General features: G+C 36.2%; 2 protein-coding genes across 2 annotated transcripts; both read right to left on the bottom strand.

Annotated features, from left to right (window-relative positions):
- Nucleotides 1–8,448: 8,448 nt before the first annotated feature.
- LOC141297478 (serine/threonine-protein kinase pim-1-like) lies at nt 8,449–10,726 on the bottom strand. Its single transcript, XM_073827906.1, has 8 exons — nt 10,499–10,726; nt 10,201–10,393; nt 9,791–9,885; nt 9,621–9,671; nt 9,148–9,526; nt 8,873–9,049; nt 8,683–8,771; nt 8,449–8,553 (listed from the first exon to the last, which is right to left on the bottom strand). The coding sequence occupies exons 1-8, from the start codon at nt 10,724–10,726 to the stop codon at nt 8,449–8,451; spliced, it is 1,317 nt and encodes a 438-aa protein (XP_073684007.1).
- Nucleotides 10,727–16,354: 5,628 nt separating this feature from the next.
- On the bottom strand, nt 16,355–18,568 carry LOC141297477 (serine/threonine-protein kinase pim-1-like). Its single transcript, XM_073827905.1, has 8 exons — nt 18,362–18,568; nt 18,106–18,298; nt 17,697–17,791; nt 17,527–17,577; nt 17,054–17,432; nt 16,779–16,955; nt 16,589–16,677; nt 16,355–16,459 (listed from the first exon to the last, which is right to left on the bottom strand). The coding sequence occupies exons 1-8, from the start codon at nt 18,566–18,568 to the stop codon at nt 16,355–16,357; spliced, it is 1,296 nt and encodes a 431-aa protein (XP_073684006.1).
- Between the last annotated feature and the right edge of the window lie 3,819 nt (nt 18,569–22,387).

The raw sequence follows: 22,387 nt of genomic DNA, 5'->3' as shown, positions 1-22,387 counted from the left end.
AAGCGATGTAAATAAAAGATTCATTGTGTAGTTTAGAAAGCTTTATTGATTATAAAGGAACTTTGTGAGATCTATATTTGTGACGCTTTTAGTGATAATAAAGGGAGCGCGCTTTGCACTTTCCATGCCATAATCCATTCAGAATTTGTATGAAACTTTCGTTTTTCTTATGTTTTGGGAATTACATCTGCATAGTTATGCTGGGTTCATTCTCGAAAGAGCGGTGACTGACACAGTGATATCAAAGCAATTGACGGAAAAAAAATCCCCCTTACTTCAATTTTGTATACAATGGCAAAGTGTATATATTTAGTTTCGTTTTTTATTTAGTTAATTTAGAAAAAAGTTTGGAGCATTTTTGTTCGTTAAATATAAGTTTTTGTTTTTTTAACGAACAGCGCCCAGCGGAAGAATGATCATAGTCTGTTCGATCAGTTTGCCTTCTCAAATCATCACGACTTGCCTAAAATAAAACCTATAGATATAAAACAGTTCAAGTATAGTTTAAACGTTAAAGATAAATGTGCGCGATTAGGCGCATAGTTTGTGCGGAGAGTGGAACATAAAGCCGCTTTGCAGGTCATCGAGGCACCAGCGCAATCACTTGCATTTTTTCAGTGGAAGCAATTTAAAATTATCCGTCATTTTTGCTCACAAAGGAAAGAGTAATACATCAAAAAACGTTACAGTGTTTTTATAAAATAAAGAAAACAAAAATGATGCGCTTTCTGTCGTCTCGTTCTTGAACAGGAGTGCTTAACAAAAATAAAGCGAAATGCATGCCTCACAGACATGATAAACATATCTATAGAAAGCTTTAAATTATTACTTAACGAAATAAAACAAATCGAAAACAAAAACTTGTTCATTATGTAATCCGTAAAGATAAATTTCTCTCTCAAGGCGCCTCCAAAAAGGAGATTGCAAGTCAGGATCTTTGCGACATTGACTCAGAATACACTTTATTAATAAATAATTGAGATATGTCCTTACTCTTTCCCCGACACATTCATTATTTATTTTTTCTGGTGCTTTGTGGCAAGTTTCAGCCTACTGCGTGCGATTGAATGCGGATCTCTTCCAGCTGCGCCATCCGAGCCGGTCTCGAAAGTAAAAGCGAAAGTCTTGTGTTGTTTCCACCAGCACAGAATTTTTTTGTCTTCACCATAATTGATGGATGTCAAAAATATAAAAAATAAGGAGTAGCCTAAAACAGGCCCGATGCCGGCCCTGACATAATATGAAAATATGAAAATTATGTATCTGTGTCCTGTTTTTGGTATGCATTTCAGGAAAAAAATGGTTAGGATTCAGGTGTCGTTGCAAATAGTGATTAATCCTGATTAACCCACTGAAAATTCTGATTAATCTGATTAAACATTTTAATCATTTGACAGCCCATATATATTTTCTTGGTTAAATAAACATACAGTACTTACATCAAAAAGAAAAAAATCCTATTTTATATTTAACAATGTAATCAATGGTATATTTATTAGAGCCAAGCATGAATCTTATCAAGTAAGTGTTTTTATATATTTTATTTGTGTTTTTATGTATAGCTATTCTTTTTTAAAGGTTAACTTTTAACTATTTTTTTATTTTATTTCAGATCATCAGTCTTCAAAGCTAGTTAAATATTGTCACAGACATGGAGATTTACTTTAAACGTCACGAAGCTGATCACTCACTAAAAACACCCAAAGGTCATGTTTTCATGACATTTTAAGTCTTACTTTGGTGTAACAAAGTAGTTATATCGCAAAGCGTGTTGTTTACTTACTTTTTTAATTAGTCTTTCCATTATGCCAATATATTGTTCATGCAGACTGACTTACAATTGTGCACAAACACCAGAAGTGTGATTTATCGCATGATGTGATGGAGGACCCTATTCATTCTCAGTTACCCCCCCACCAAACTCACCGCACCCTTTAGGGCATCTGTTGAAACTCAATGGGCTCAGGGGAGGCGAGAAAGATGCAGACTCCCACTGTAACTTTACCTACTGGTGTCACTGTTGTACAGTTTTATTATAGAAAATGAGCGATTTATACACTTATTTACTGCCTCCTCGGAGGAAATGCCACCTTCATATACTTTCAAATACATTTTTGTAGAATTTAGCACCTTTAAAATTTACCTTGCTAATAATATTCTCATGCAATTAGAACATTTCCAAACTTTGAAACCGAATCAGGCTTATTTTGTGAGACCACTGTGGGCCTCTTACAGAATAACTGAACCTCTCTGCCCCAGAAACTTCTATCCAGGTTAAACTAACAGGTGTAGCGCAGAGATAGCTGTAGTGCGTTGGGAGCAGCTGCGCTGGATGCCATAAAGGCGTGCTCCCGCTGGAGCAGAAAAGCACTGATTTCATTAGCTACACTGCCTGGTTTATTTAGACAATTCACTATAAACAGGAACCGGTATGATTCAGCAAACAGGTTAATGCGACACAGATGTAGCCGGAAGGCAGGTCTCATTAATCAACGATTAAAACTATTGCATACCTTTTATTTAATTTTAGTACACTACTTAGGGGAAGTGACAGTATTCGAAGTTCAATTTTGTGGGTACAGCCAGCTAGTTACAGTAGAAAATATATTAGTATTTTCCTGTCTTTCTTAGTGCTTCCTTTCTAAAAACAGCATTCGTTTTCTAGTTAGATCTGGTTTAGCTGGTGGCCTTTGTGCTTAAACTAGTTGATCAAGGAATATAAACCATCAAATATATATTTATATAAAGCATAAAATGTAAATAAAGAGGTGTCTTCTGCTCACCAAGCCTGCTTTTATTTGATCCAAAGTACAGCAAAAACAGTACAATTCTGAAATGTTTATATTATTTAAAATAACTGCTTTCTATTTGAATATATTTTAAAATGTAATTTATTTCTGTGATACAAGGGCTAAATTTTCAGCATCATTACTCCAGTCTTCAGTGTCACATGATCCTTCAGAAACATTATAACATGCTGATTTGCAAGAAACCCTTTTAGAAAGTTTCAAAGATCAGCATTTATCTGGAGTAAGGAGCTTTTGTAACACTATACATACCATTCAAAAGCTTGGAGTCAGTATATTTTTCTATTTCTGATAAATGCTGTTCTTCTGAACTTTCTATTCATCAAAGAAACCTGAATAAAATATCCTCTGCTGTTTTCAACATCATAATAATACATGTTTTTTGAGGAGCAAATCAGAATATTAGAATGATTTGTCACTGAAGGATCATGTGAATGGAGTACTGATGCTAAAAATTCAGCTTTGAAATCACAGGAATAAATTGCATTTTAAAATATATTCAAATAGAAAACAGTAATTTTAATTAGTAAAAATATTTCAAAGTTTTACTGTTATTGTTGTATTGTACTGTATTGTTGGTGATCAGAAGAGACTTCTTTAAAAACATTAAAAATCTTACAGTTCAAAAACTTTTGATTGGTTTTGTATATTTTTATTGTATTTTAAAATATTTATTTAGAAACATTTTATTTATTAATTTATTTTAAACTTGCTTTAATGACTTAAGTGAGGTACGGATATTTAAAAAAAAATTCAAAATGCATTAATTATTTTTTATGTAAAAGTTTCTGTGCTGAAAACATAAACATGCTCCAAACAGCATTAATTTTCTTGTAAGAGGTGGTTTAGTGTTAGTTTGTGTGCTACAACTAGTTAAAGAAAGAATATAAAACTGACTATTTAATTATTTTTTTAATGCTTACCATTTTTTACCACTTTTTTTTATGCATTTGCCTCAATAATTCTGAGTGTGTGTAGGAAATGCACTATAGTGTATCTTAAAACAAACCAGTGTTGACTAACTACTGGCAGTACACTGTGGCTCAGATACTCAGAAATTCTGCCCGATATGTTATGACTTTCCTACATTTGCCATCCGCTCCGTACCAGCCAAAAAATCCATTCCAGGTCTGTGTTTGTTCTTCATGCTCTCTCCATCTCTCCCCACGCTTCAAATAATCAGCATGTTCTCCCGTTTCCTCCACATGTGCTCCGCACACAGATGCCCAAATTGTTTTCGCAGCTTCCCACCTCTGCATCCCAGTAACCACAACTGGCCGAGGCCGAACCTGCGCCCGGCCCCCTTCTTCCTCCCTTTTTTTTGTAGAGCCCCTGCAGCTGTAACACAGGCACGGTTTGATTAAAGCTCGTTCATGTTTTTTGGCGCAGATGGCGGAGGTCGTTAATGCTTCGCTGTTAACAAACGGCTTGTATTCAGCTGCCAGGACCAGCCCCGCAACCTGCTCGAAAATCCGCTACTCACTCCCGTGCCATCCCACATCCAGACCTCTTTCCACTCATCCACACAACCAGACTCATTCATCCATCACTTCTGCTGCTGCTTGCCCTTTTATCCGCTGCACTATTCGTTCTCTTAGTCCCTTAATCCGCCTTTTCATTCAACTCCTTTTCCTCGCTTTTGTTTTCCCATGATTCTCTTTCTGACTGTCTCGCTCTTTCTTTGTTTCTTGTTTGGCAATCTTTGTTTGCTCTTATCATATTTGCACACAGACCCCCTGTTGCTTGGACTGTTCTAGAGGGTTTTCTGAGAAAGAGGAATGAGAAAACAAGAACGACTGAGAATGAGAGAACGCATCAGCATTAACACATCTGTTGTAGTGTTGCTGCTAAAGGGTCGAACGCTGCCAAAAAGAAATCACGGCTGCACCCAAAGCTTCCAGAAGCAGAGAGCATGCATGTGAATTTGTGTGGCCTTTTTATGTTTTTGAGTAAGTTTGAGCTTCAAATTCAAAAATATGGTTCATCCTGCCCCCTCCTTCTCAGACTCAACACTCTCGCAGGTTGCCAGATTTAGGACATGCAACAGGAACAAGCGTAACTGACAGTGGAAGGCAGTGAGCCTTAAGGCCCTTTCACACGGGACGCGGCAAGCGGTGAAATCGCCGCGCGGCTGCCGCCTTCTCTTCTAGTGGAAGCGTTTTGTGCAGTTGAGGCGGTGTTCGCGACGCGGTCTGGGGGCGGACGTTGCCATAGTTACAGTTGCTTAAAAGTCTAAATAAAACGGAAAGTTGTGTTTGTGTCATCCTGTCATTAATTATTGTCATTATTATTATTCAAACTTTTTAAAGATATAGTTTATTATAACACCACGCATAATAATGTATTGTTTGGACACTTTGTACATATTTGTATTTTTACCTGGCAAACTAACTCGTGTGCTCACCCCAAATATGAGATTTTAGATGATTCATACAGTTCTGGGAAATCCAGCACACTTAAAACAATCTTCTCCTCTATTTTCAACTATCCGTTATAAATTCAGTTAAATATTCTATGATTGGTTTTTAATAATCTGTTCACTGATTGGTTAAAGCCGACGCGGCTACCGCTGCCGCTCACAAAAAGATAAAATATTTTTATCTTTGGCGGCGCCTGCCGCGAAGCGCCGTGCCCGTGGAAGCGGCATGATTTTGGGTGCACGAGCACCGCTTGCGCTCCGCCTCCGCGCCGCCAGCGAAACCGCCCGCGGTTTGCCGCTTGCCGCATGTCTCCCATTGAAAATGAACTAGACACTCGCGACTGCCGCGTCCCGTGTGAAAGGGCCTTTACACTGCAAGCTGATGAGTTGATTTAACCGTGTTTTAATATTCCTCTGCTCACACAGCTTTTTAGATGGATTCATAGACTTTTAAAGTTGGGTAGAATCTGCAGTCTCTGACCCACTTCGTTTGCTGGCTTCCATGGTGAAATACGCAGCGTTTTCCACCAATTGGCAACTCAGGGTGTCAAAATACTATTTGGTAAATTGGCAGTGGGTGGAATCACACAGACTGAAACAAAAACAGTTATTCCGACACAGAATGCATATTTTAAAGAAGAATAACTGGCAGTGGCATTGTTTTTCAAACAAGCATGTTTCTGAAATATGTACTGTGGTATTTTTATGCTTTAGTACAGTCGAAAATCATAACAGCACCTATCTGAAAAAAAGTCTGTTAAAACAATTGCAGTCTATGGAAGCCTGTTTCTACCACTGATAAAAAATACTTTAATTGCGACTTTTTATCTCACTTTTTTTTTTTTTTTTTTTTTACTTTTCTTTTCTCAGAATTGCTTGATACTATCTTAAAATTCTGACTTTTTACTTAGAATTCTGAGAAATAAACTTGCTTATGAAGTCAGAAATGTGAGATATAAACTTGCAATTTTTAGAGATAACTGTTAGTTTATATCATGCAATTCTGAGAAAAAAAGTAAAAATTGTGAAATATAAACTCGCAATTTTGAGTTTAAAAAGTCAGAATTGTAATATAAACTCACAATTGTTACTTTTTTCTCAGTGTTGCAAGTTTATCTCTTGCATTTATGGCTTTATAACACAATTGCGAGTTATATTAGAATTGTGAGATAAACTCACAATACTGAGTTATAAAGTGAAGTCAGAATTGCGTGATAAAAACTCGCAATTGCGAGTTATATCTCAATTCTGGCGATATAACTCACAATTGTGAGTTTATATCATGAAGTTCTGAGAAAAAAGTCAGAATCGCGAGTTTATAAAGTCGGCACAGTTGTGTGATACTAACTTGAAATTCTGACTTTTTACTTAGAATTCTGAGAAATAAATTTGCTTATGAAGTCCGAATTGTGAGATATAAACTTGCAATTTTTAGTTGTAAAGTCAGAATTGTGATATAAACTCACAATTGCGAGTTATAAAGCCAGAATTGTGAGATAATATCACGCAATTCTGAGAAAAAAAGTCAAAATTGTGATATAAACTCACAATTGTTACTTTTTTCTCAGTATTGCGAGTTTATCTTTTGCATTTATGGCTTTATAACGCACAATTGCGAGTTATATCAGAATTGTGAGATAAAAAACTCACAAATTTGAGTTATAAAGTCAGAATTGTGATGTAAACTCACAATTCTGAGAAATTAAGTCAGAATTGCGTGAAACTCGCAATTGTGAGTTTATATCATGAACTTCTGAGAAAAAAGTCAGAAATGCGAGTTTATAAAGTCAGAACTGCAAGACAAACTCACAATTGTGATTTTTTTCTTAGAATTGAAGGATTATATCTTACAATCATGACCAGGGCAGTGGCCCATATCAAAAAAAGGGGGCACCAAGAGGGTGAGTGCTTGTTAATACAAATTATCCAGTTGTTAGAAAAATACAATTAAAAGAGAAGACAGCACACTCTGTAATAATTTCAGACTTTATTAGTTAGATGTTTTGATCCTGCTTCTGCCTCATCTTCAATGGAAGTAGGGGGGAGTGGGGTAAATTAAGCCAGTGGGTAAGTTACTTTAAAAACAGTTTTTGGCTTGTCCAAGTAAAACTGTAGCATAACAGATGGTTGATGGTTGTTACATTAAAGCAAATTTATCCATGTCTAAAAATATTTATGATACATATTGATTTAGCAACATGTAAAACCATGCAAATCATTTAGCTAAATATTAGCGTGAATTGGTAAGCTAGCTAGTATTTTTTTTTTTTCCGCCAAAATGGCAGCTGTGGGGCAAAGTGAGTAGTTAGGGTAAATCTCTGAATTCTGGTATTTAATGTAATATTACTGGTTTACTTTATCATATAGGCCTACATATTATTTGTAGTTTCTTTGATAACTCTCTGTTTAGTCTGTTTTTTGGAACTTTAGTGTTCAACATATTGTTTCAGAAATTTTCATTTGGTTGGTTTTATTTTGGTAATGTTAACTTTATGAAGATAAATATGACTGTTTGTAAAAGTAAATTATTAAATTAGTTTTTAATTAATTATGTATTTCACATGGGTTTGAATCTTACACTAAAAATGCTGGGTTGTTAGACATTTAATTAAAATTTTTACACCTAATTACAATAAATAAAATGAGAAAAACTGCTAAATATTCTTTGATTTACTTGATGACTTGTTGGAGCTTTGAATTTATGTTTGCAATTTTGAACTGCCTTGATCTTTCTCTCTTTGTCTGCTCTTTTGTGAAGGTTTTGTCTACAAAGTGTGCCAACAACAGCACATTTTGTTTTATTTCTATTAGATCTAATCAGGTATAATAATTTGATTAGACATTCTAATTCTAACGTGGATATTTTGTTGTTAGGACTTTTAGAAGACCGAGAACAAATCATTACCGACAGAAATACAAAAACAAACTACCAAATTACTAATTCAGCGGATGAACCATTGACTGTAATGTGGATGTACTGCGTCTACCTGTTAACGCAACGAACTTCGTGAGCGGGCGCACAGATTGTGAGTGATGCTGCGGAGCGGGCGGAAAAACACGGAGCGGATTAGCGGAATCAGCGGATCTTTATCTTAGAAACCTCAAGAATGCGGTGGCTGTGATTGGACAAACAAAAAGGGGCAACCAAAAGAAGTATGTACATGTAAACAATATGTACACATCCCTCTGGAAGCAATACCGCCAGACGCTAATACTGCTTCCTCAAGCCAAGGCGCAAGACGCTACACGAGGCTTGCTCACCCCGCAAGACGCAAAAGCGAGAGAAGGGATGGAAGTGTCTCCCACTGCAGACCGCAAGACGCAAAGCTGCATAAGAGACGCCAACTGGAGTGGTCTTATAAGACGACCTGAAACAACAGAAAAAACAACAGGGTTTGACCTTTTGGTTTCTTCCTATGAGATTTTATTTTTTTTATCTGATCTCAGGTTCACTACCTTAAACCAGTTGTGGGACATGATTCGCCCCAGGCCAAGTCGCCGACTTGGCTTTTCATGGAGGAGAGCCCTGAGGAGGTGACAGCATTCTGTGCAGGAAGATGGGAAGGACATTTGAGAACCTTACACTTCGCATCTGCTCTATTTGACTGTTATTCTAAGCTGTAAGATGTTTCTGAATTAGTCTCACCTTTCGACAGGTCGGTTTTGGAGCAGCGCTTGTAATGCAGCCGGAACAGGTCGTAGTCACAGGGTAAATGTCCATACAACAATTCGAACATCACAACCCCTAGTGACCAGACCGTCGCTGGCCCGCCATAGTACCTCCCCATGCGCTGGTACTCTGGAGGGGAGTACGCTGCTGTGCCTGGAGGAGAGCGGAGATTGTATAATGTGTAAGTTTGCTTTAACACAGGAATGATCTGTATCAATTAGAATAGAAGAAATGAACTATATCATACATACCATGGTATGACCTGTACGGTGACCTCACCAGAATGTCCCCGCATCCGAAGTCAATCAGCTTGACGTTGGATGTCTCCCTGTTTATCAGGAGGTTCTCCAGTTTTATGTCACGGTGGAGCACTCCGCGGAGGAAGCACGTGTTTGCAGCCTGAGCCACCTGCCACATGATCCGCCTTGTTGTTTCTTCGTTGAGGCGTCCACCGTGACGCCTGATGAACTCCTCCAGATTCTCACAGGGACAGGGACATTCGAGGACCATGACGAAGTGGTCGGGGTGGTCCGTCCAGTCCAGCAGCCTGATGATTTCTGGCACGCTGGGACCTTTATTAGCCAGGATGGTGAGGGCGATTTCTTTTGGAAGGGGGTTTGGATGATCGGGCTAGAGGAATAGAGTTTTTATGATGGTGGTTTCCCAAATAGGGACTTGTGTTAATGTTATACAGTATATTGTTTATATAGTGCAATGTACTTACAATGACAATACATTCCATGTCCTTTGTCTTCGTGACATATTTCACAGCCACCTGATGAGCAAAACAAAAAACTTAATTTAAGAAATGCAAAAAGGGCTAAGAGTATAGGATGAAGACAAGACAGAACAAACATTTGCTGGCTTGTTAATGCGTTATTTATATTTACTTACTTTAAGATCATCACACAAACGTCTCCCTTCGTACACCACGCCGAATCCACCTTTCCCCAGCTGATCACCCACAGTGTAGCGGCTGAAGATGTAGTCTATTAAAAAATAAAATAACATGGAATTGTGATGTGTCAGGCAGTATTCACAATAAAACTAACTTTCATGTAATTATACATTTGAATGACTGGATGAATGTTTGAACACATTAGTACTGTACATATAGACATAAAACAGTAATGTTTTACCATGTCATGGAATACAGATCTAATCATGGCCTTGAAGTGGATTTTGGCTTCAACATGTGCTGATGTGCATTTTGATATTGTGTTTGATCATATTAGTTTTTATATGATCAAAGTAGAGTTGTTTAGAAACAAAACACATTGTCATAACATGGTTGTGTGATTTACCATCACTACTTCTTCCAGCCCATGCCACCTTCCTCTTCTCTTCCTCATCCTGCTGCTGCTGCACCTCTCCCTGAACTGAGCTGCTCTCTGGAGGCTGTTTTTTGGCAGCTCGAAAGAAAGAGTGAAGCCTCTGCCACCACTTCTTACTCTTTCTTTTCTCCTCAACTCTCCCTGCCTCTTTCCTCTCCTTCTCCTCCTCCTTCCTTTCCTTCTCCTCACCTTCCTCTTCTCCTACTCCTGCTCCATCTCCTCCTACTCCTCCTTCCTCCTCTCCTACTCCTGCTCCATCTCCTCCTACTCCTCCTTCCTCCTCTCCTACTCCTGCTCCATCTCCTCTTACTCCTCCTTCCTCCTCTCCTACTCCTCCTCCCTCTTCTCCTCCTCCTCCAGCACCAACAGGGGTCTCATCGCGGGGATGAGGATGTTGAACCGCCATGTTGGTGCTGGGTTTTGGGGGTGCACTAAGATGTTGTTCGCACACCTCGACAATTGTAAGCGGACTGACTTTAGTACCTCGCTGTCCCATCGCTGTGCAAACTCACTGATCTCTACAAATCTCTACAAACCCACAAATAATGTCAAATTAGCATATCGTAACAAAATCTGTATTGCAAACTATATTGTATACGTACCGTTATTGTTGTCTTTACCGTTGGCATAACAACAACGCAAAGGCATTGCCATAGAAACCAGCGCACATTCCGTAAAAGGAAAGACCGCTTATGGACAAATCAGATATGAAACAAGGTTATTATAGTTTTGCTTTTTAAAATTCGTTTTACTTTAATATATTTTCAAATTTGCAATAACATTTAGTTCATTAACAATTTTGTTAGTTTTAGTTTCGTTTTTATTTTTGTGAACACATTTCTTTTATATATTTTACATTTTTTTAAATAGTTTTTTTTTATAGTTTTTATATATTTTAGTTTCAGTTTTAGTTAGAGTTTTTTTTAGATCAAATCGAGATCACGATTTCTCCTCAATTCGAAACTATGCAAAATATCAGTTGCTGCAGTCTATTTAAAATTGTTTAATTCGTTTAAATTAATTATTAAACATTTAATACATAATATATGTATTTAAAATATATTTAATACACCAATTTTATATAATAAATCTATGAAAAAGTGGTTTGAATTAATAAATGTTCATAAAATCATAATCATGAATCAGCGTTTTTGAATCAATCTCTATTCAATGACAAATACATTTTTTAACAGTTACTTGTTTCCACCTAGTGGCGACACAATGCAATTGACACAAACGTTATTTGAAGCGCCAATTACTTTCAAAAGATGAAGTGCTTTATTTTATCTCTACCATAGACATCAATGTTTATATCTAAACTAGGACCTTTAATCCCAGTATTGCTGTGATAATATTTATATAATAATTTGTCTAAATTCAGTAAATATATTTGGTATAAAAGAACAATGAATGCATATAATTTTTAGTTTGGTAACTTATCTAATGCAGTGATATTTCTGTGGTTTATATCCAAATACTTTTTGGGCTATATGACAAGACAACATGTCTTTATTTATTTATTGCAAGAAAAAAATAATTTTATGAATTTTGGCTTTATAACTCGCAATTGCGTGTTTATATCTCACAATATCTCAGAAGAAAAGTCAGAATTGTGAGTTTGTATCATGCAGTTGTGAGACAGTTGCAATAACCTTTTTTAATTTTCTATTCAGTGGTGGAAACGGGCTTCCACAGAAATCGGCAGCAGCACCACTACTCATTATTATTTCTCCAAATGGTCTGTCTCCTCCTATACCGTTTGTGGTATTGACTAACAAGTGTGTAGCAAATAAACCTGCTATTGGTCTGCTAAAAGCTCACAATTGTGAGTTTATATCATGAAGTTCTGAGAAAAAAGTCAGAATTGCGAGTTTATAAGTGTAGCAGGTGTCGATTTATAAATTGTGTTTTTATCAATTCACTCAAAATCCTTATGTTCCTCTGTTGTAATTAATATGTTTATCTCTATATGTGGGAAAAGAAAACGAGAAGGGGTGTTTAGTTTTTCGATGGGTTCCACGCGCGTTGGCGCGGTGACGTCATTGGCGCGCTGCACGCTCTTGCTTCAGTCCGCGGGAGGTCTGAGCAGAGCGACGTATGCATTTTGTTCAATCCTGTTCAAAAACATGTAAAAATGGAAATAATCACTACATACGATGTTACGCTGACTAAATGAGTTACATGAATATGTTGACTTTCTTTGGAACCGAGTTTAAAGTTGTTTTACCTGCAAAAGTGTAGTTTTAATCGAGGGAACGCAGTGTGACGTTGTCAGTGTAAAAGTTGGCCTGTGAAGCGTGACTGCTGATTTCTTTTTTGTGTGGATGTTTAGCAGGAGCAGGCAAGATTGTACAACGAATAATTAACTGCATGTTTTCTACTTATGCAGGTACAGTTTTTCATGTATTTTCATGGTTTCTTTGTATGTGTTCAAACTTTGTATATATAAAATGCTGGAAACTTTGTATTAAGAAAAGTGTTTTATACAAGATATATTTACAGTCATGATGCAGATACAGTCATGTTGTACTTGAAGTGATTTATTAGTGATTAGTGATTATTACTTCTTGTGTATATATGAAATTTTCTGTATTGTGAACTCTTGCTTCAGTCCGCGGGGGGTCTGAGCAGAGCGAGCAGGAGCAGGCAAGATTGTACAACGAATAATTAACTGCATGTTTTCTACTTATTTAGAAAAGACACCATAAAATACAACTCAACCAGCAGACTGACTCCGGTGTTTATTTCCCTACACACAACACAACGCAGAGGGGTAGCCGAGCCGGCTACATAAGGTCAAAACTGCAAAACAGACTCACAATTGTGACTTTTTTTCTCAGAGTTTATATCTTACAATCACTTTATAACACAATAGTAAGTTATTATATTAGAATTGTGATATATAAACTCGCAATTCTGAGAACATAACAGTCTTTTTGCCCCCTCAAAATTTTCATAAGGTCAGAATTGTGAGATATAAAACTCGCGAATAAAAAAAGAATTGTGACTTTTTTTAGTAATTTTTACTAAACTTACTTATTTCTCACAGTTGCGAGTTTATATCTTGCATTTTTGACTTTACAACTCACAACTGAGAGTTTCTATCTCACAATTCTGACAAACTCGCAATTCAGGATTGTAAGAAAGTCAGAATTGCTAGTTTATAAAGCTTGTCTTGCAATTCTGAGAAATGCAAAGTCAGATTTGCAAAATATAAACTCACAATTGTGATTTTTTTTTTCCCCCTCAGAATTTAAAGTTTAGATCTTGCAGTCATGACCAGGGCCGTTCACAAAAAAAGGGGCAACAAGGAGGTTTCTGAAATGTGTACTGTGGTATTTTTATGCTTTAGTACAGTCAAAACATTACATACAGCACCCATCTGAAAAAAAATCTGATAATACAATTGCAGTCTATGGAAGCCTGTTTCTACCACTGATAAAAAAAAAAAAAAAACTTGACTGCGACTTTTTATCTCACAGTTTTTTGTTTTTTTTTGCAATTGAAAGTTTACAAATTGCAAGTTTATCTCAAAATTCTGACTTTTTTTTCCTCAGAATTATGTGATACTAACTTGAAATTCAGACTTTTTACTCAGAATTGTGAGAAATAAACTTGCTTATAAAATCAGAATTCTGAGATAAAGTCAGAATTGTAAGATATAAATTCGCAATTTTTAGTTATAAAGTCAGAATTGTGAGATATAAACTTGCGATTGTGAGTTTATATCACGCAATTGTAAAAAGGTCGAAATTGTGACTTTTTTTCCTCAGAATTGCAAGTTTATCTCCTGCATTTATGGCTTTATAACACACAATTGCGAGTTATATCAGAATTGTGAGATATAAACTTGCGATTGTGAGTTATAAAGTCAGTATTGTGAGATATAAACTCACAATTGTTACTTTTTTCTCTGTATTGCGAGTTTATCTCTTGCATTTATGGCTTTATAATACACAGTTGCGAGTTATATCAGAATTGTGAGATAAAAAAAACTCGCAAATTTGAGTTATAAAGTCAGAAATGTAAGTTTACATCACAATTCTAACTTTATAACTCAAATTTGCAAGTTTTTGATCTAACAAAACAGAAGAATTGCGAGTTTTTATTTAGTAATTTTTACTAAACTTACTTATTATTTCTCCAAGTTGCGGGTTTCTGCAATTCTGACTTTATAACTCACAACTGAGAGTTTATATCTCACAATTCTGTTTATAAAGAGACAAACTCGCAATTCAGGATTGTAAAGTCAGAATTGCTAGTTTATAAAATCAGAATTGCAAGACAAACGTGCAATTCAAACATGCAAAATCAGAATTGCAAGATATAAACTCACAATTGTGATTTTTTTTTTTCTCAGAATTGAAAGTTTATATCTTGCAATCATGACCAGGGCCGTTCACATGCATTTTGAGGGGCAGGGCCCATACCAATAAAAGGTACCACACCACCAAGGAGGTGGGTGCTTGTTAATACAAATAAAAAAGAAGACAGCACACTCAGTAATAATTTCAGACTTTATTAGTTAGATGTTTTAATGATTGTAGGCTCTCCCGTACTCTCTGATCCTGCTTCTGCCTCATCTTCAATGGAAGTATTTTGGGTAAGTTGACCCACCCCCTGTATTTTGGAAATTGTAAACTTTTACTGTGATTTGACCATGTATTTTGGAACCCGTTTACTTTAAAAACAGTTTTTGGCTTGTCAAAGTAAAATTTTAGCATAACAGATGGTTGTTAAATTAAAGCAAATTTATCCAGGTCTAAAATATTTATGATACATATAGGTGATTTAGCAACATGTAAAACCATGCAAATCATTTAGCTAAATATTATGGTGAATTGGTAAGCTAGCTAGTATTTTTTTCGCCAAAATGGCAGCTGTGGGGCAAAGTGAGTAGTTAGGGTAAATCTCTGAATTCTGGTATTTAATGTAATATTACTGGTTTAGTTTATCATATAGGTCTACATATTATTTGTAGTTTATTTGATAGGGACAGTGTACAAGTGCACCAAATTCTTCTCTGATAAGAACCAGAAAATGCTTTTCATCACATTAGAATCAGATAAATCTTTCCACCTATAGTCGCTAATGGCCAACAAACTCTCTGTTTAGTCTGTTTTTTTGGAAGGTTACAACTTTAGTGTACAACATATTGTTCCAGAAATGAAAACAATTAAACATTGAAATTTTCATTTGGTTGGTTTTATTTTGGTAATGTTAACTTTATGAAGATAAATATGACTTTTTGTAAAAGTAAATTATTAAATTATTTTTTAAATAATTATGTATTTCACATGGGTTTGAATCTTACTATAAAAATGCTGGGTTGTTAGACATTTAATTTAATATTTTACAGCATAAATCTATATTATATACTAATAAACAGTCATTTAGAATGTTTATATTATACATTTTTTAACTATTTATAGGCCTACTATTAATATTTTTTAAAATAAAATATTATAAATATGATGTGTAATAGATTACTAGTGTCATCACAAGTGATTATAATGGGAAATACACCTAATTACAATAAATAAAATGAGAAAAACTGCTAAATATTCTTTGATTTACTTGATGACTTGTTGGAGCTTTGAATTTATGTTTGCAATTTTGAACTGCTTGATCTTTCTCTCTTTGTCTGCTCTTTTGTGAAGGTTTTGTCTACAAAGTGTGCCAACAACAGCACATTTTGTTTTATTTATATTAGATCTAATCAGGTATAATAATTTGATTAGACATTCTAATTCTAACGTGGATATTTTGTTGTTAGGACTTTTAGAAGACCGAGAACAAATCATTACCGACAGAAATACAAAAACAAACTACCAAATTACTAATTCAGCGGATGAACCATTGACTGTAATGTGGATGTACTGCGTCTACCTGTTAACGCAACGAACTTCGTGAGCGGGCGCACAGATTGTGAGTGATGCTGCGGAGCGGGCGGAAAAACACGGAGCGGATTAGCGGAATCAGCGGATCTTTATCTTAGAAACCTCAAGAATGCAGTGGCTGTGATTGGACAAACAAAAAGGGGCAACCAAAAGAAGTATGTACATGTAAACAATATGTACACATCCCTCTGGAAGCAATACCGCCAGACGCTAATACTGCTTCCTCAAGCCAAGGCGCAAGACGCTACACGAGGCTTGCTCACCCCGCAAGACGCAAAAGCGAGAGAAGGGATGGAAGTGTCTCCCACTGCAGACCGCAAGACGCAAAGCTGCATAAGAGACGCCAACTGGAGTGGTCTTATAAGACGACCTGAAACAACAGAAAAAACAACAGGGTTTGACCTTTTGGTTTCTTCCTATGAGATTTTATTTTTTTTATCTGATCTCAGGTTCACTACCTTAAACCAGTTGTGGGACATGATTCGCCCCAGGCCAAGTCGCCGACTTGGCTTTTCATGGAGGAGAGCCCTGAGGAGGTGACAGCATTCTGTGCAGGAAGATGGGAAGGACATTTGAGAACCTTACACTTCGCATCTGCTCTATTTGACTGTTATTCTAAGCTGTAAGATGTTTCTGAATTAGTCTCACCTTTCGACAGGTCGGTTTTGGAGCAGCGCTTGTAATGCAGCCGGAACAGGTCGTAGTCACAGGGTAAATGTCCATACAACAATTCGAACATCACAACCCCTAGTGACCAGACCGTCGCTGGCCCGCCATAGTACCTCCCCATGCGCTGGTACTCTGGAGGGGAGTACGCTGCTGTGCCTGGAGGAGAGCGGAGATTGTATAATGTGTAAGTTTGCTTTAACACAGGAATGATCTGTATCAATTAGAATAGAAGAAATGAACTATATCATACATACCATGGTATGACCTGTACGGTGACCTCACCAGAATGTCCCCGCATCCGAAGTCAATCAGCTTGACGTTGGATGTCTCCCTGTTTATCAGGAGGTTCTCCAGTTTTATGTCACGGTGGAGCACTCCGCGGAGGAAGCACGTGTTTGCAGCCTGAGCCACCTGCCACATGATCCGCCTTGTTGTTTCTTCGTTGAGGCGTCCACCGTGACGCCTGATGAACTCCTCCAGATTCTCACAGGGACAGGGACATTCGAGGACCATGACGAAGTGGTCGGGGTGGTCCGTCCAGTCCAGCAGCCTGATGATTTCTGGCACGCTGGGACCTTTATTAGCCAGGATGGTGAGGGCGATTTCTTTTGGAAGGGGGTTTGGATGATCGGGCTAGAGGAATAGAGTTTTTATGATGGTGGTTTCCCAAATAGGGACTTGTGTTAATGTTATACAGTATATTGTTTATATAGTGCAATGTACTTACAATGACAATACATTCCATGTCCTTTGTCTTCGTGACATATTTCACAGCCACCTGATGAGCAAAACAAAAAACTTAATTTAAGAAATGCAAAAAGGGCTAAGAGTATAGGATGAAGCTAAAACAGAACAAACACTTGCTGGCTTGTTAATGCGTTATTTATATTTACTTACTTTAAGATCATCACACAAACGTCTCCCTTCGTACACCACGCCGAATCCACCTTTCCCCAGCTGATCACCCACAGTGTAGCGGCTGAAGATGTAGTCTATTAAAAATTAAATAACATGGAATTGTGATGTGTCAGGCAGTATTCACAATAAAACTAACTTTCATGTAATTATACATTTGAATGACTGGATGAATGTTTGAACACATTAGTACTGTACATATAGACATAAAACAGTAATGTTTTACCATGTCATGGAATACAGATCTAATCATGGCCTTGAAGTGGATTTTGGCTTCAACATGTGCTGATGTGCATTTTGATATTGTGTTTGATCATATTAGTTTTTATATGATCAAAGTAGAGTTGTTTAGAAACAAAACACATTGTCATAACATGGTTGTGTGATTTACCATCACTACTTCTTCCAGCCCATGCCACCTTCCTCTTCTCTTCCTCATCCTGCTGCTGCTGCACCTCTCCCTGAACTGAGCTGCTCTCTGGAGGCTGTTTTTTGGCAGCTCGAAAGAAAGAGTGAAGCCTCTGCCACCACTTCTTACTCTTTCTTTTCTCCTCAACTCTCCCTGCCTCTTTCCTCTCCTTCTCCTCCTCCTTCCTTTCCTTCTCCTCACCTTCCTCCTCTCCTACTCCTGCTCCATCTCCTCTTACTCCTCCTTCCTCCTCTCCTACTCCTGCTCCATCTCCTCTTACTCCTCCTTCCTCTTCTCCTCCTCCTCCAGCACCAACAGGGGTCTCATCGCGGGGATGAGGATGTTGAACCGCCATGTTGGTGCTGGGTTTTGGGGGTGCACTAAGATGTTGTTCGCACACCTCGACAATTGTAAGCGGACTGACTTTAGTACCTCGCTGTCCCATCGCTGTGCAAACTCACTGATCTCTACAAATCTCTACAAACCCACAAATAATGTCAAATTAGCATATCGTAACAAAATCTGTATTGCAAACTATATTGTATACGTACCGTTATTGTTGTCTTTACCGTTGACATAACAACGCAAAGGCATTGCCATAGAAACCAGCGCACATTCCGTAAAAGGAAAGACCGCTTATGGACAAATCAGATATGAAACAAGGTTATTATAGTTTTGCTTTTTAAAATTCGTTTTACTTTAATATATTTTCAAATTTGCAATAACATTTAGTTCATTAACAATTTTGTTAGTTTTAGTTTCGTTTTTATTTTTGTGAACACATTTCTTTTATATATTTTACATTTTTTTAAATAGTTTTTTTTTATAGTTTTTATATATTTTAGTTTCAGTTTTAGTTCGAGTTTTTTTTTAGATCAAATCGAGATCACGATTTCTCCTCAATTCGAAACTATGCAAAATATCAGTTGCTGCAGTCTATTTAAAATTGTTTAATTCGTTTAAATTAATTATTAAACATTTAATACATAATATATGTATTTAAAATATATTTAATACACCAATTTTATATAATAAATCTATGAAAAAGTGGTTTGAATTAATAAATGTTCATAAAATCATAATCATGAATCAGCGTTTTTGAATCAGTCTCTATTCAATGACAAATACATTTTTTAACAGTTACTTGTTTCCACCTAGTGGCGACACAATGCAATTGACACAAACGTTATTTGAAGCGCCAATTACTTTCAAAAGATGAAGTGCTTTATTTTATCTCTACCATAGACATCAATGTTTATATCTAAACTAGGACCTTTAATCCCAGTATTGCTGTGATAATATTTATATAATAATTTGTCTAAATTCAGTAAATATATTTGGTATAAAAGAACAATGAATGCATATAATTTTTAGTTTGGTAACTTATCTAATGCAGTGATATTTCTGTGGTTTATATCCAAATACTTTTTGGGCTATATGACAAGACAACATGTCTTTATTTATTTATTGCAAGAAAAAAAGAATTTTATGAATTTTGGCTTTATAACTCGCAATTGCGTGTTTATATCTCACAATATCTCAGAAGAAAAGTCAGAATTGTGAGTTTGTATCATGCAGTTGTGAGACAGTTGCAATAACCTTTTTTAATTTTCTATTCAGTGGTGGAAACGGGCTTCCACAGAAATCGGCAGCAGCACCACTACTCATTATTATTTCTCCAAATGGTCTGTCTCCTCCTATACCGTTTGTGGTATTGACTAACAAGTGTGTAGCAAATAAACCTGCTATTGGTCTGCTAAAAGCTCACAATTGTGAGTTTATATCATGAAGTTCTGAGAAAAAAGTCAGAATTGCGAGTTTATAAGTGTAGCAGGTGTCGATTTATAAATTGTGTTTTTATCAATTCACTCAAAATCCTTATGTTCCTCTGTTGTAATTAATATGTTTATCTCTATATGTGGGAAAAGAAAAGGAGAAGGGGTGTTTATTTTTTCGATGGGTTCCACGCGCGTTGGCGCGGTGACGTCATTGGCGCGCTGCACGCTCTTGCTTCAGTCCGCGGGAGGTCTGAGCAGAGCGACGTATGCATTTTGTTCAATCCTGTTCAAAAACATGTAAAAATGGAAATAATCACTACATACGATGTTACGCTTACTAAATGAGTTACATGAATATGTTGACTTTCTTTGGAACCGAGTTTAAAGTTGTTTTACCTGCAAAAGTGTAGTTTTAATCGAGGGAACGCAGTGTGACGTTGTCAGTGTAAAAGTTGGCCTGTGAAGCGTGACTGCTGATTTCTTTTTTGTGTGTGGATGTTTAGCAGGAGCAGGCAAGATTGTACAACGAATAATTAACTGCATGTTTTCTATTTATGCAGGTACAGTTTTTCATGTATTTTCATGGTTTCTTTGTATGTGTTCAAACTTTGTATATATAAAATGCTGGAAACTTTGTATTAAGAAAAGTGTTTTATACAAGATATATTTACAGTTATGATGCAGATACAGTCATGTTGTACTTGAAGTGATTTATTAGTGATTAGTGATTATTACTTCTTGTGTATATATGAAATTTTCTGTATTGTGAACTCTTGCTTCAGTCCGCGGGGGGTCTGAGCAGAGCGAGCAGGAGCAGGCAAGATTGTACAACGAATAATTAACTGCATGTTTTCTACTTCTGCAGAAAAGACACCATAAAATACAACTCAACCAGCAGACTGACCCCGGTGTTTATTTCCCTACACACAACACAACGCAGAGGGGTAGCCGAGCCGGCTACATAAGGTCAAAACTGCAAAACAGACTCACAATTGTGACTTTTTTTTTCTCAGAGTTTATATCTTACAATCACTTTATAACACAATAGTAAGTTATTATATTAGAATTGTGATATATAAACTCGCAATTCTGAGAACATAACAGTCTTTTTGCCCCCTCAAAATTTTCATAAGGTCAGAATTGTGAGATATAAAACTCGCGAATAAAAAAAGAATTGCGACTTTTTTTTAGTAATTTTTACTAAACTTACTTATTTCTCACAGTTGCGAGTTTATATTTTGCATTTTTGACTTTATAACTCACAACTGAGAGTTTCTATCTCACAATTCTGACAAACTCGCAATTCAGGATTGTAAGAAAGTCAGAATTGCTAGTTTATAAAGCTTGTCTTGCAATTCTGAGAAATGCAAAGTCAGATTTGCAAAATATAAACTCACAATTGTGATTTTTTTTTCCCCCTCAGAATTTAAAGTTTAGATCTTGCAGTCATGACCAGGGCCGTTCACAAAAAAAGGGGCAACAAGGAGGTTTCTGAAATGTGTACTGTGGTATTTTTATGCTTTAGTACAGTCAAAACATTACATGCAGCACCCATCTGAAAAAAAAATCTGATAATACAATTGCAGTCTATGGAAGCCTGTTTCTACCACTGATAAAAAAAAAAAAAAAAAAAAAAACTTGACTGCGACTTTTTATCTCACAGTTTTTTTTTTTTTTTGCAATTGAAAGGTTACAAATTGCAAGTTTATCTCAAAATTCTGACTTTTTCCTCAGAATTATGTGATACTAACTTGAAATTCAGACTTTTTACTCAGAATTGTGAGAAATAAACTTGCTTATAAAATCAGAATTCTGAGATAAAGTCAGAATTGTAAGATATAAATTCGCAATTTTTAGTTATAAAGTCAGAATTGTGAGATATAAACTTGCGATTGTGAGTTATAAAGTCAGTATTGTGAGATATAAACTCGCAATTTTGAGTTTAAACAGTCAGAATTGTGATATAAACTCACAATTGTTACTTTTTTCTCAGTATTGCGAGTTTATCTCTTGCATTTATGGCTTTATAATACACAGTTGCGAGTTATATCAGAATTGTGAGATAAAAAAACTTGCAAATTTGAGTTATAAAGTCAGAATTGTAAGTTTACATCACAATTCTAACTTTATAACTCAAATTTGCAAGTTTTTGATCTAACAAAACAGAAGAATTGCGAGTTTTTATTTAGTAATTTTTACTAAACTTACTTATTATTTCTCCAAGTCGTGGGTTTCTGCAATTCTGACTTTATAACTCACAACTGAGAGTTTATATCTCACAATTCTGTTTATAAAGAGACAAACTCGCAATTCAGGATTGTAAAGTCAGAATTGCTAGTTTATAAAATCAGAATTGCAAGACAAACGTGCAAAATCAGAATTGCAAGATATAAACTCACAATTGTGATTTTTTTGTTTTTTTTCTCAGAATTGAAAGTTTATATCTTGCAATCATGACCAGGGCCGTTCACATGCATTTTGAGGGG

This window comes from Garra rufa, chromosome 22 (genome assembly GCF_049309525.1).
Source record: "Garra rufa chromosome 22, GarRuf1.0, whole genome shotgun sequence".
NCBI lineage: Eukaryota > Metazoa > Chordata > Actinopteri > Cypriniformes > Cyprinidae > Garra > Garra rufa.
Note: the sequence above shows the minus strand (reverse complement) of the source record. Positions and strands in the feature narration are given on the sequence as shown.